The sequence below is a fragment of the Colius striatus genome, chromosome 4 (assembly GCF_028858725.1).
Source record: "Colius striatus isolate bColStr4 chromosome 4, bColStr4.1.hap1, whole genome shotgun sequence".
In the NCBI taxonomy this organism is placed as follows: Eukaryota; Metazoa; Chordata; class Aves; order Coliiformes; family Coliidae; genus Colius; species Colius striatus.
In genome coordinates this window covers 29,385,443-29,398,250 of record NC_084762.1, presented here as the reverse complement: position 1 = coordinate 29,398,250, position 12,808 = coordinate 29,385,443, and the positions used below count along the sequence as shown (strand labels likewise).

Genomic DNA, 12,808 nt, shown 5'->3' with positions numbered 1-12,808 from the left:
CCCGCGCCTCTGCTGCCGCTTACGCCGCGGGGCGGGGCCGCCGCTGCGCTTCCGGGTCGGCGGGGAGGGCTGCTGCTGTCGCCAGGACCGGCACCCAGACCGAGCCCGAGCCCGAGGCTTCGCCACCGCCGCCATGAACCGTTTCTTCGGCAAAGCGAAGCCGAAGGCGCCCCCGCCCAGCCTCACCGACTGCATCGGCACGGTGAGTACCCTCGCCGGGCTGTTGTCCCGCACTCAAGCGCCCGAGCACCGCGGAGGCCCGAGGCCGGCTACTGCGCGGCTCGGCCCAGCCGCACTGCCGCCCCGGAGGGACAGGGTAGCGGCGGCGGTGCGGCCGGGCTCGGCGCTCCGCGGCTGGCGGCTCCAGGGGCCTGCGGCCCGGGCCGAGGGCGCGCCTGGAGAAGGTGTGGGGTAGGGCTGACTGTGAGTCACTCACTGCCCGTTCCTGCGCGGAAGGGCGAGGAGTGTGCCTGGTTCGGTACTGCCCGGGGGCGTGCGCGGGGATCGGCTTGCGCTGCTACACAGGGGCACGTCTGCGTATCCAAGCGTGGGAACACTGCAGTGTGCGGGCGCAGCGTATGTATGTATGCGTGTCTGTGTACATATGTGTGTGCATAACTACATGTCTGCGCTTCCGTACAGTGTGTTTGTGTAAGTATGCAAATATATTGCAGCGTGCGCCTGTGTGTCCACACAGCATGTCCTGTTGCCAGATACATGTGCAGGAGTGTGCATATACATTGACCAGTGCGTATGTTTGTGGCTATATATGCCCACACCTGTGTTTGCTTTCCTGTGCATAGGAGCACATCTCATAAATGCATGAACAGGACGTGCAAGTAAGGCCTGACTGACCTTACAGCCTCATGGATACACTAGTGAACTCCTGCTGTGACAAGTTGTGGGAAGTCAGGGACAAGAGCAAGGCATCAGGTACAGAAGGTGGGAGGGCAGATCTCACCTTCCTATGAAGACAGATTCATCTGCTACAGACATGCTTGCCGTAGGGTTGACGGTGAAGGTGTGCATAGATGAACTGTTAAGACCAGGCTATGTAAGAAATGAAGACGATTTTTTTTTCCTCAAAAGGTGGTTGTCGGTACCTTTCTCCAGGTGCTATGAACAGTTCTCATCCTCTTCTAGTTGTAATTACATTCTCTGAAAATTTGGCTAAAGAAGACAGAAGGTTAGCTGAAAAGCAGAGTTTCAGGTGTATTTTATGTGGGTGATGACTTTGGCCACATCAAGGTTGTTTTTTAAGATATGAAATCCAGAGCCGCTGTTGGTCACCTTTTGAGAGCTGAAGGGCTGGCTCCAAGCACAGCCTTTCAAGCTGGGGAAATCTGTAAGCTACTGTTACTAAGCTCTGTGTTTGTTTTTCCCTCTGTTTTCACAACTTTTGATTTCTGTGGGTGGAATTAAAACTTTAGACAGTATGTATACTAGTAAGTGTGGGAAGAAACATATTTCCAAGTTTGTGCGTTTATTGAAGTGTATGAATTAACTTTTTGTGGCAATTCACATCAAGTAGCGTTTATGATCTGTGAAAGACTTACTCTCTTTTCAGGTCATTTTCATAGTAGTGAAGTCTCTAGTACAGGTCATGTGAAAGGATTACAGACATCATTGACATTTTTTCCTCTTAAATGGCATGTGAATTAGAAATGAGGATGTGTCAGATGTTTAAAAACTTGCATTGTTCCTTTGGCATGTTAAATTCATCAGTTTGGAGACTCAAGTAATGTCACTTCTATGTTCTCTTCAATCTTAAGACTCATTTTGCTTTACCTTTTGGAAGAGTTGAGTTGCTTTGTAAAATCTCTTACCATGTTACTTCAGTGGTAATTAGCCATTAAATAGCAGTTAGGAATAATTGTATTTGGTGATCAGTGATTAATGTTCATAGTTACCATTTGCTAAAAATGTAGATGACTCTTAAGCAGTGGTTGTGCCCATGGCTTAGGTGTTCTTTCCTGTGTATGCAGAAATAAGGATGACTGCTGGTAGTCAGTTGTGGGATCAGCACACCATATGCTATTTTTTTTGTTTTGTTTTTTTTTTTCTGTGGTAAGAGAGCAAACATCACCTTAAGATATCCAAACAATTCGAAACTTGCAATTTAAAGAGCTAGTTCTGTCAGTTCACTAATCTGAAGTGTTTATTGAAGTCCAGGAAACACTTCTCCCTACTTTTCTTCGATGACTGGTTATTTTTCAGTTTGCTGTCTTGTGTGATGCCCTCCTGTCTCCCCATTTTCTCCCCATGAGTTTGTTCCCACTCTCTCCTGCAGTTTCTGCCCTCTCTCTCTCCCAGAGCCTGCTGTGCTTGCCTCAGCACTGTACTAAGTGGCAGATGTTTTTTAACCTTGCTGGCTAATCACAGAATCTTAAGGGTTGGAAGGGACCTGGAAAGATCATCCAGTCCAACCCCACCGCCAGACCAGCATCACCTAGAGTAGGGCACACAGGAGCTCATCCAGGTGGGTTTTGAGTGTCTCCAAAGGAGACAACCCATCTGGTCAGCCTGTTCAAGTGCTCTGTCACTCTCACAGTGAAAAAGTTATTCCTTGTGTTTCTTTGGAACTTCTTATGTTCCATCTTGTACCTATTGCCCCTTGACCTATCATGGGACATCAGTGAGAACAGCCTGGCTCCATCCTTGTGCACCCGCCCTTTACGTACTTGTACTGGGGATGTCCAGTTTTGGGCTCAAGAGGGCAGAGAACTTCTAGAGAGTCTAGTGCAGAGCCACCAAGATGATCAGGGGACTGGAGCATCTTCCTTATGAGGAAAGGCTGTAGGAACTGGAGCTGTGTAGTCTGGAGAGGAAGAGACTAAGGAGGGGATCTCATTAATATTTACAAGTGTATAAATGGTGGATGTCAGGAGGTTGGAACATCATTTTTTTCTGTTGTATCTGGCAACAGGACAAGGGGGAATGGGATGAAGCTGGAACACAAAAAGTTCCATTTAAACATAAGAAAAAACTATTTTACTGTAAAGAGGGAGCCCTGGCACAGGCTGCCCAGGGAAGTTGTGGAGTCTCCTTCTCCGGAGGTCTTCAAGACCTGCCTGGACGTGTTTCTGTGTGACCTGATCTAGATGGAGCTGCTTCTGCAGGGGGGTTGGACTAGATGATCTCTAAAGGTCCCTTCCAACTCCTACCACTGTATGATTGTATGAAATTACTCAAAGCTGTCACGTGACCAGTAGAAGGCAGGATTAATCAGGACCTGTGGCATTGGTTTTGTTTTTACTTCTTCTTTGAAAAACATTCTACAAAGTTATGATTTTTCAGAGTAGTAAGGAACAAAAGGCTAATAGTTGTAACATTAGCGTTAAAGTTCAGTCTTTTCATGTGATACTCTTTTTAAATTGAAATAAGCTACAATTTTGCTTAACAAGGATTTGGGATCGCTTTCATCTAGACTGAGGATCTTCTGTAGCAATGAAATGTACCTTAGTGTGCCTTATTTGTATATAAACAGAAAGCAACAGCTCTTCAAGTCCTAATACACAGTCTAGGAAGGTTTTTTTGTTTTAATAAATTAGATCTCTTCCTCCCCCTTCTGTCCCTTTTCATTTATAAAAACTGAGGGCCTGTGTAAAGTGTGTGTGAAATTTTTGTTGTTAATTAATGTAGGATGATCTGTCTCTGTTTCCTGCTAAAAAAATCATTATGTAAATAAAGCAAATAACTGGTTTTCCACTGTAAAGAAGGCTGACCTCAAAGATGCATGTAGCTGATGAAGATCTTGAGAAAGCGCTGCATTTCAAACCTACATAAGTTTTAAAATTGCAAATATATATTTTTCTTGCTATTAGTAAAATATTTGGCATAGTAGAAAGTTTAATACTTTGTTCAACTGAATTTTTGTTCAATGCCAGTTGGGCCCAGGTTCTTCAGTGTCTTGTGGAGTGTTCATGTCGAACGTTCTGCTCAGATGCCTCTGGCAAATGCATGTTGTCATAGAGCAGAGATTTAAAAGGATCACTGAGACACCAGAATGAAATCTGCATAATTATACATGTTTAGCCACACTATTAGCAAATCAGAATTGTAAATTTACACTGATTGGCCTGACACTATAATTGGAACATCAATGTATTCTAATCCCTAGAGAGGCTCCTCGTAATGAGAAGTTAATAAGCTCTATTTTGTTGTCAGTTCATGTTAAGGAGGCTTTCTTTGTTTTTCTATGAATTGTATGCTCTTAGAATGATCTATGCCCCTGCTTGGATATGTAGTTATTGTCTTTAACCCTGTTATGCAGAAAGGTTAAAGTATTTCCATAGTGACACCTCTATGACATGCTTTGCACCAGAGCTGTCAGGGTTGACTGCTGGAGGTCTCTTCCTGAGCTATGCAGCTACTATTGGGAACTGCTGTGTCCTGGCTTCCCTTGCAGATGGGAAAAGTGTCTCTCTACTAGAGAAGCTGGGCACCTTTGAACAAAATGTTAAGTTGGGGCTTCTTAACATGTAACCAGCAATCCAGGTACAATTCTGAAGGATTTGTGTTCTCTGCCCACCAGAAGTAAACCTCTAGCCTTGCTGAACACATCCCTCTCCCTTTTGTATTGTTCTCTTATCTACTGTCATAATAGACATTGTTTTTTTGTTTTTCTGTTCCACTTTGGTCACTGACACTTTATGCTCTCAGAAATTCCTGAAAAGAGTGGCTGTGCTAGGGGGCATCTCAGAGAGATGACAGAGCTTCACACATCAGAATGCTTCTTGTACTGTCTGCAGAAGGAGTTTCACTTGATTCTGGTTTTGGATTCAATTCAGTTAGAAACATAATAAAACTGAGGCTGTTGATCTTCTTGTCCAATACCTGAATAAAATCTTAATGAATGTTTGTTTGTTTGTTTTTCCTGTCGTGTTAAAAGGTGGACAGCAGAGCTGAGTCAATTGACAAAAAAATTGCTAGGCTTGATGCGGAACTGGTGAAGTATAAGGACCAAATGAAGAAGATGAGAGAGGGGCCTGCAAAGGTAATAATCTTCTGTGGGATTTAAGCATGAGAGGATGTGACTCACACTTCTGGTCAGGTAGTGAGGTGATTTAGCCAGTTCGTCAGGTTCTTAGAATTACACCTTGCCCATTGATGAGATATGAGATCCTACAGGATTATTGTTATTCTGAAGCGTCTGTTAGACACATGTCTTTGAACAATGTTTTCATTGGTTTTTATTTCTTCCAAAGCATAAATGTAATCCTTCAATCAGAAGTAACTTGCTTCCTTTATTCCTTCTATTACCTGCCAAAATTAAAAAGGTTGGCACTGTGCAGAAAGGGAGTAGGAAACCCCATTTTTGAAAAAGGGTGAACAGATAATAGAAGATGTATCTAAAAATAAACTTATAAACTATTTCTGTAGTACCTTTTGCAGTATTATTTGATACTGACCATTGACATGTGTTGATGAACATATGTATTCTGCTTACAAAGAAAAAAATAATTCAAAGGCCAGAAATTTTGAAAATATTTTCTGTTGGAAGTTTTGCCTAGAAACTTGTTGGGTTAATCATTAATGCAGGGCAAATGTGTATTGTTAAACTCTTTGCACTAGGAACTGAGGAATCTTTTGGAAGACTAATGTGGTACATTAGGTTTAAACAATACAATAAAAAATAAAGTCAAATATTTTTCCTAATATAACAATGTTTTGTCTTTCAGAATACAGTAAAGCAGAAAGCATTGAGGGTGTTAAAGCAGAAGCGAATGTAAGTTTAAACTTTTCTCAGTTTGGAATTAATGAAAGCCTGTTTTCTTTAGGGAGAGATGGCACACTTCCTTTTCCAGTACTCTTGCTTCTGAGCAGTCTTTAAAGAAAAATGCAGAACAAACTAGCCAGCCTTTCAGAACTATCAGTGCCTTGGTGGGCGTGTTTGGCTGTCAGCATGTTTGTATCTTATTAGCATGTGAGTATATCAGTTTGGATTGGGACAAGCTGACCTGTATCTTCTCACTATTAAAGCTACACTTAGCTCCTACATTTTCTGAGAGAGTGACTCAATTTATATTATCAATTGAGTACTGTAAATTGTATACTTGATGATCTTGGTCTGGCTTACTGGAAATGTACCTGTTCTCTGTGGACACCCTTTAGGACTTGAACATATGTGACAGGGAATTTTATCTATGCAAGTGGAGAGAATACATGATCCTGTGCTCTGGTCTAGTCTAGGAGACTGTCTTGAAAGGTGTCCAGCAACAAATACAAAGGAAAGAATTCCAGAACATGGCAAGTATTCTGGGATGCTTCACTGGAATATCTTAACAGTCCCTGAACTAGAAATCTCTTAGATGCTCTATGAGTCAAAGCTTTTGTCATCACATATTTCATATCCCTCAGATGAACTATACTCACTCAATTAACTTAAGTACTTGTGAGTTCTTCACCATCGAAAAAATCCTATGGTAAGGAATGCAGTTGTTTAGTTAGGTGTTGTGAGGAGGGCTGCTTGGCTTGGAGTTTTTATTGGTTTTGTTTTGTTTGATTGTGCTGCCTTAATAGTTGTTCCCCTGTTAACAGCCACTGGACTCCTCCCAACAGGCTGTCATCATATACCTCAGTCATCTGTTTTATGTCTTGTTGAACAGTAACGAGTTTAGTCACTCCTTGTAGAGAAGTTGTTTTGTATTTGGATCATCCTTGTCTTGCAGATCCCCTGCCCTGCATGTTTGAAGACAGACTCATTGTTTACTTCTATGCTTTCATTTTTCTTTTTATCTTGACATGATTTGTGTTCTTGATTGGATAACAAGTTTAGCTTCAGGAAGGGTGATTTCTTGATTTTTCAAGTCTCCCTTTTCATTTTGGTTAGCCTTGACAGTTTCCCTTTGCTACCCTATCCTCCCTCTTCTTTCTGCTCTGCAAAACTCCAGGTCAAGAGCCATGGTGATTTGGATAACCTCCATCTCTTACATTCTGCTTACAACATTATTGAGCAATGGCATACACCTGTAGTGATGGAAACTTCTGCTTCACTGTCCGTTATAATAGAAGCTTAATTCAGGAATAGCTTTGTGAACTTCAAATACACAAACATACTTCATGGCCAGATTTTAATGAAGCTGTTTTATTCTTACATTGCTTATCATAAATTTAAAAAAAAAACCAACAAAACCAAACCTAAAAAAACCCCTAAACCACTTGTTCCTATGTTCAGACTACTGCTGCTGCTTTTTCTTTTGTTTTTTAAAGAATTTTTGTGAAACTAGATAGTGATGGTGTTTTAAAGACATTGTCTGCATTGTCTTTAACAGGTATGAACAACAGAGGGATAATCTATCACAACAGTCTTTCAATATGGAACAAGCTAATTACACTATTCAGGCACTGAAGGACACAAAGACAACGGTACCAGTATACTAATGTCACATTTGTTTAATTTGTATGTGCTACATCAGATACAAGCATGTTTTTTGACTCTATTCTAGGTTGATGCGATGAAACTGGGGGTGAAAGAAATGAAGAAAGCTTACAAGCAAGTCAAAATTGATCAAATTGAGGTGAGCTGTTATAGTTTGAATTATTAAAGAACAGAAGCAGTGTACTGAAATAGTGATGAGTGGACTATGTAACTTGAAGTTAAGCTGACTGTTTGAGTTTGCCTTTCTTTTATTATGGTACCACCATCATAATCCCTTCTTAATTTCTCTGTTACTACACGATCAGTTCTTTGCCTTCCTGCACTAATTGTTGTTTCCTTGCTGGGCTAATCTTGAATCTCTCCTTTCCTTTCTTCTGCATTTCAGGGTAAATGTTGGTGAAGACTTTACGCTATGTTTTTTTTTTTTTCTGTTCCCCTGCTCCCCCCCTCCCCAGTTAGCAGTATTCAGATTAGTCTTTTGCTTCCCCAGTTCCAGGTAGTGTCTGATTAAGAAAGGAACAAAACCCAAAACCAAAAAGAAACCCACCAAAAAGCCCCTACCAAAACCCAGACAAACAAAAACTGTAATTTCAAGAGGTCTACAGGGCCTGACCCTGTCTTCAGAAAATGCATAACCCCCCCCTTAAGACCTCCAAGTATAATTTGAAATATGTTGCACTTATCAAAAACTGTTATGAAATGCCAGTATGGAATTTCTTCTAAATTGTCTCTCCTATGCTGTTTTTATATATGGCCTGCATTGTAAACCTTTAGGCAGACATTGTCTTCTTGCTTGTACTCAAGTAGAGTACCAATAGGCTAAAGTACCTTATAAACTTGCTGTAATGCAACTCAGGTTAGTGCCTGTTTTCTAGATTGTAGACTTAATTTCTCTAGGTTTCATACTGTACTGCTTTTCAAGATAATGCTAGACTCTAGGTAATTTATTAGAGATTTTTACCCTGAAGAATACTTAAACCAAAACATATTTGCAGAGATATTTTCACGTTCCTCTTTTTCTACCTCATACATTTAAGGTCACACTATAGTACTGAATAGATGCATCTTGACTTGTATTAATACTGCTTCAAAAAATAGTTTATACATTAAAAAAAATCCTTGTATGTTGGAAATTAAGCTTTGATAAATTTAATTAAGCTTTGATAAATTTGACTGAAACTATTAAATATGGATTAGTTGCAATTGTTTCTTGCTTCAGGACATACAAGATCAGTTAGAGGATATGATGGAAGAAGCCAATGAAGTCCAGGAGGCACTGAGTCGTAGCTACGGGACACCAGAGATTGATGAAGATGACTTGGAAGCAGGTTAGGAAAGTAGAGAATGATTTTTACATTACTGAATATAAAAATCGCAATACACTCATTTTTAATTTAGTCTAATTCTTTAAGTGTGTTTTAAAAACAGTTTAAATCACTTTTTTTTATGAGCTGCATTTATTTTAAGAGCAGTAACAAGAGTATGAGACAAACATGAGAGATATTACAATGAAGGAGAAGGTTCTCTGTATTCTTTGTGTGCGTATTCCCAACTGATGACTAAATAATGCTAAATGAGTATGAATGTAAGCATTCAGTATAAATCCCCTTTCTCTGTCAGAGCAACTTTTCTTTGGCAAAAGGAATTCCTTGCATAATTTTTCAACCAACATAACTCAATTTCAGAACTGGATGCGTTAGGTGATGAGCTTTTAGCTGATGAAGACAATTCCTACTTGGATGAAGCTGCATCAGCTCCAGCAATCCCAGATGTCACTCCTACAGACACAAAAAACAAAGTGAGTTCTCTCCTTTCTAAAAGCAAAATACATATTTTGTTCGTTTTAATTGCATTTCTGTTGGTTGCTTGGTATTTGGAATCTATAATGTTTGGGAAAAAAAACAAAAGTGCATTTAATGCTATATGGGTCTTGGCTGTCATATATGAGAGAATATGGTGTACTGAATGTTCTTTATAGATTTTGAAGAGGTAAAATGGCACTTTGTAACTCCTAACATTGTCAGCCTGCAAGTAGAATTTAAGTGTACCATTAAAGCTCCTAGTAGAGTTATTCTTAAAATGTAAGCAAGTTACCCGTCTGAAGTGCATCTATACTAATGCATGCAGCGTGGGCAACAAACAAGAGGAGCTGAAAGCCATTGTGTACCCAGGCAAGTATGACATCTTTGCTGTCTATGGAGGTGTGGTGGGATAAGTCACAGGACTGGAGTGCTGCACTGGATGGCTATGGACCCTTCAGAAGGGACAGGCAGGGCAGGAGAGGTGGAGGGGTAGCCCTCTGTGTTAGAGGGTGTCTTGACTGTTTAGAAGTCAGTGATGGTGAAGATAGGGTTGAGTGTTTTTGGGTAGGAATGAGAGGCAAGGACAACAATGGGGATGTCATGGTAGGAGTCTGTTATAGACCTCCCAGATAGGATGAGGAGGTAGATGAGAGGTTCTTTAGGTAACTGTGAGAACTGTTGGGATTGCTGGCCCTTTTTTCTTATGGGGGACTTAAACCTACTGAATGTCTGCTGTTAATACAACACAGCAGAGAGGAGATAGTCCAGGAGGTTTCTGGAGTGTGCAGAGATCACTTCCTCAGGCAGCTAGTGAGAGTGCCAATGATGAAAGGTGCCTTGCTGGTCCTGGTGTTTACAAACAAAGAGGGTCTGGTGGGGGATGAGATGGTTGGAGTCTGCCTAGAGCATAGTGATCATGAAGTAGTCAAATTCTCAATCCTCAGAGAGGCAAGGAGGGGGATCTGCAGAACTGCCACCTTAGATTTCCAGAGGGCAGACTTTCACCTGTTTAGGAGGTTGATTGCGAGAGTCCCTTGTGAGACAGTCCTGAAGGGTAAAGGAGTTCAGGAAAGCTGGATGTTCTTCAAGGAAATCTTAGAGGATAAAGCTGTTCCCGTGTGCAAGATGATGAGCTGTTGGGGCAAAAAACATTCGTGGCTGAAGAGGGAGCTTCTGCTGAAGCTCAGGAGGAAAAAGAGAATTTAGGATCAGGCAGCCCAGGAGAATTAACAAGGATGCTGTGAGGTCACGTAGGGAGAAAATTAGAAGGGCCAAGGCACAATTAGAACTTGAGCTGACCACTGCTGTAAGAGACAATAGGAAAAGTTTCTATAAATATATCAGCCACAAAAGGAGGGTTAAGGAGATCTTCATCCTTTAATGGACTTGGGGAAGCATGGTAACCGAGGATGAGGAAAAGGCTGAGGTACTCAATGCCTTCTCAGCCTCAGTCTTCAATAGTAAAACTGTCTATTTTCTGGGCACTTGGCCCCCTGAGCCGGAAGACAGGGACAGGGGACAGAATGAGGCCCCCTTAGTCCAGAGGGAAATGGTGTGACCTGTTGCTTCACTTTGGTGCACACAAGCCCATGGGGCCAGATGGTGCTGAGAGAGTTGGCAGAAGTGCTCACCAAGCCACTCTCCCATCGTCTGCTAGAAGTCCTGGCTCACTGAGGAGGTCATAAAGTACTGGAGGATGGCAAGTGTGACACTCATCTACAAGAAGGGCTGGAAGGAGGAGAAACTGTCTGCCCATGGCTTGGATGGACCTACAGTGAGATGGATGGAAAACTGTCTGGATGGCCAGTGTGGAATGCAGTTAAATCCAATTGGCAGCTGGTCACCAGTGGTGTTCCCAGAGCTCAGTTGGGGCCTGTTTTGTTTAACATCTTTATCAATGATCTGGGAGAAGGGATGGAGTGCACCCACCTTCAATAAATTTGCTGGGGGTGTGTAGATCCACTTGAGGGCAGGAAGGCTCTTCAGAGGCACCTGAACAGGATGGAGCGATGAGCCAAGGCCAATTGCATGAGATTCAATGAAGCCAAGTGCCGAGTCCTGCACTTGGAGCACAACAACCCCAGGGAATGCTACAGGGTTGAGGCAGAGTGGCTGGAAAGCTGCCTGGCAGAAAAGGACCTGGGGGTGTTGATCAACAGCCAGCTGAATATGAGCCAGCAGTGTGCCCAGGTGGCCAAGAAGGCCAATGGCATCCTGGCTTGTGTCAGGAATAGTGTGACCAGGGGGAACAAGGAGGTGATTGTTCTCCTATGTGCTCACTGCTGGTGAGGCCACACCTCAAATACTGTGTCCAGTTCTGGGCCTCTCACTACAAGAAGGACATTGAGGTGTTGGAGTGTGTCCAGAGATGGGCAGGAAAGCTGGTGAAGGGTCTGGAGCACAAGTCTGATGAGGAGCAGCTGAGGGAGCTGGGGCAGTTTAGTCTAGAGAAGAGGTCGCTGAGAGCAGACATGATCACTCTCTACAGCTACCTGAAAGGATGTTGTAGTGAGGTAAGAGTCGGTGTCTTCTCTCCAGTAATGAATTCTAGGACAAGAGGAAATGGGCTCAAGTTGCACCAGAGGGAGATTTAGATTGGAGATCTGAAAGAACTTTTTCACTGAGAGGGTTGTTAAAGCACTGTTGCAGGCTGCCCAGGGAAGCGATGGAGTTACTGTCCCTGGAGATATGTGAAAGATGCATAGTTTAAGTGCTGAGGGATATGGTTGCTTGGCAGTGTTAGGTTATTGGTTGGACTTGATAATATATACCAACCAAAATGATTCTATGTTTGCTTTTGGGGTTTTAATGTAACTTCATAGTGAGGAAGACCATCGATGTAATTTTGATCCCAGCTGTCACACAGTAACAATTACAGATGTATCACTATATAGAACATGTAAAGAAACTTCAGTGAAGTGTTCTGGTTGGTGGAGATTTGTTAACCTGTTGCTTATTTCTCTTTGTTACAGGATGGTGTACTGGTGGATGAATTTGGGCTGCCAAAGATCCCCGCAACATAAATGTTTCAGAAGCACGGTGGATATCATGAACTGTACTTTACAAGTCAAATTCAGATTATTTTTTTTTTTTTAATTCTGGAGAAGTTGTCCTTCCAGTGTAACCTAAATATCACTACATCCTAGAAGGCAATATGACTGGTGGTGTTCTTTCCTTGAAGAAAGCTGTTCTGCTACTGACTTTTCTATTAATGGAAAATTTGGCACAATTGCCTTCAGTGGAAGCAGTCAGTCCTAACAGGTGTTGATTTCTGTGTCTTATGGACAAAGTAATATGTGAGAGTAGTGGTGCCTGTTGATAGCTGAGGTTTACTTTGACTCTTATTTTATGTTCCTCTTTCTTGAAACTAAGACTGTACGTTGCTGCTTACTCTCTGTAAAATAGCTCCCTTATTAATATGCCTATTTGATTAAAAATTGAAAGCAATTTTTAAACTACTGCAATCTTGACACTTTTATGCTGTTGTAACCTTCTTGAAAGCTGTAACAAATAGGGTTATCGTTAACTGGATGTATTCTATGGAGACATAAAATCATGTAGATTAGCAGATCCTTTTGTGTAACGTTTCTGGTAATTATTTTGGTCTTGACCTCCTACCCCTACC

General features: G+C 41.9%; 1 protein-coding gene across 1 annotated transcript; it reads left to right on the top strand.

The window, feature by feature from the left end:
• The first annotated feature begins 42 nt into the window (after positions 1 to 42).
• On the top strand, positions 43 to 12,753 carry CHMP5 (charged multivesicular body protein 5). The gene is made up of 8 exons (XM_061995746.1): positions 43 to 202; positions 4,892 to 4,996; positions 5,682 to 5,728; positions 7,275 to 7,368; positions 7,449 to 7,520; positions 8,601 to 8,709; positions 9,067 to 9,179; positions 12,156 to 12,753. Exons 1-8 carry the CDS (start codon positions 134 to 136, stop codon positions 12,204 to 12,206), a joined length of 660 nt encoding a protein of 219 aa, XP_061851730.1. The 5' UTR covers positions 43 to 133; the 3' UTR covers positions 12,207 to 12,753.
• Positions 12,754 to 12,808: the final 55 nt, after the last annotated feature.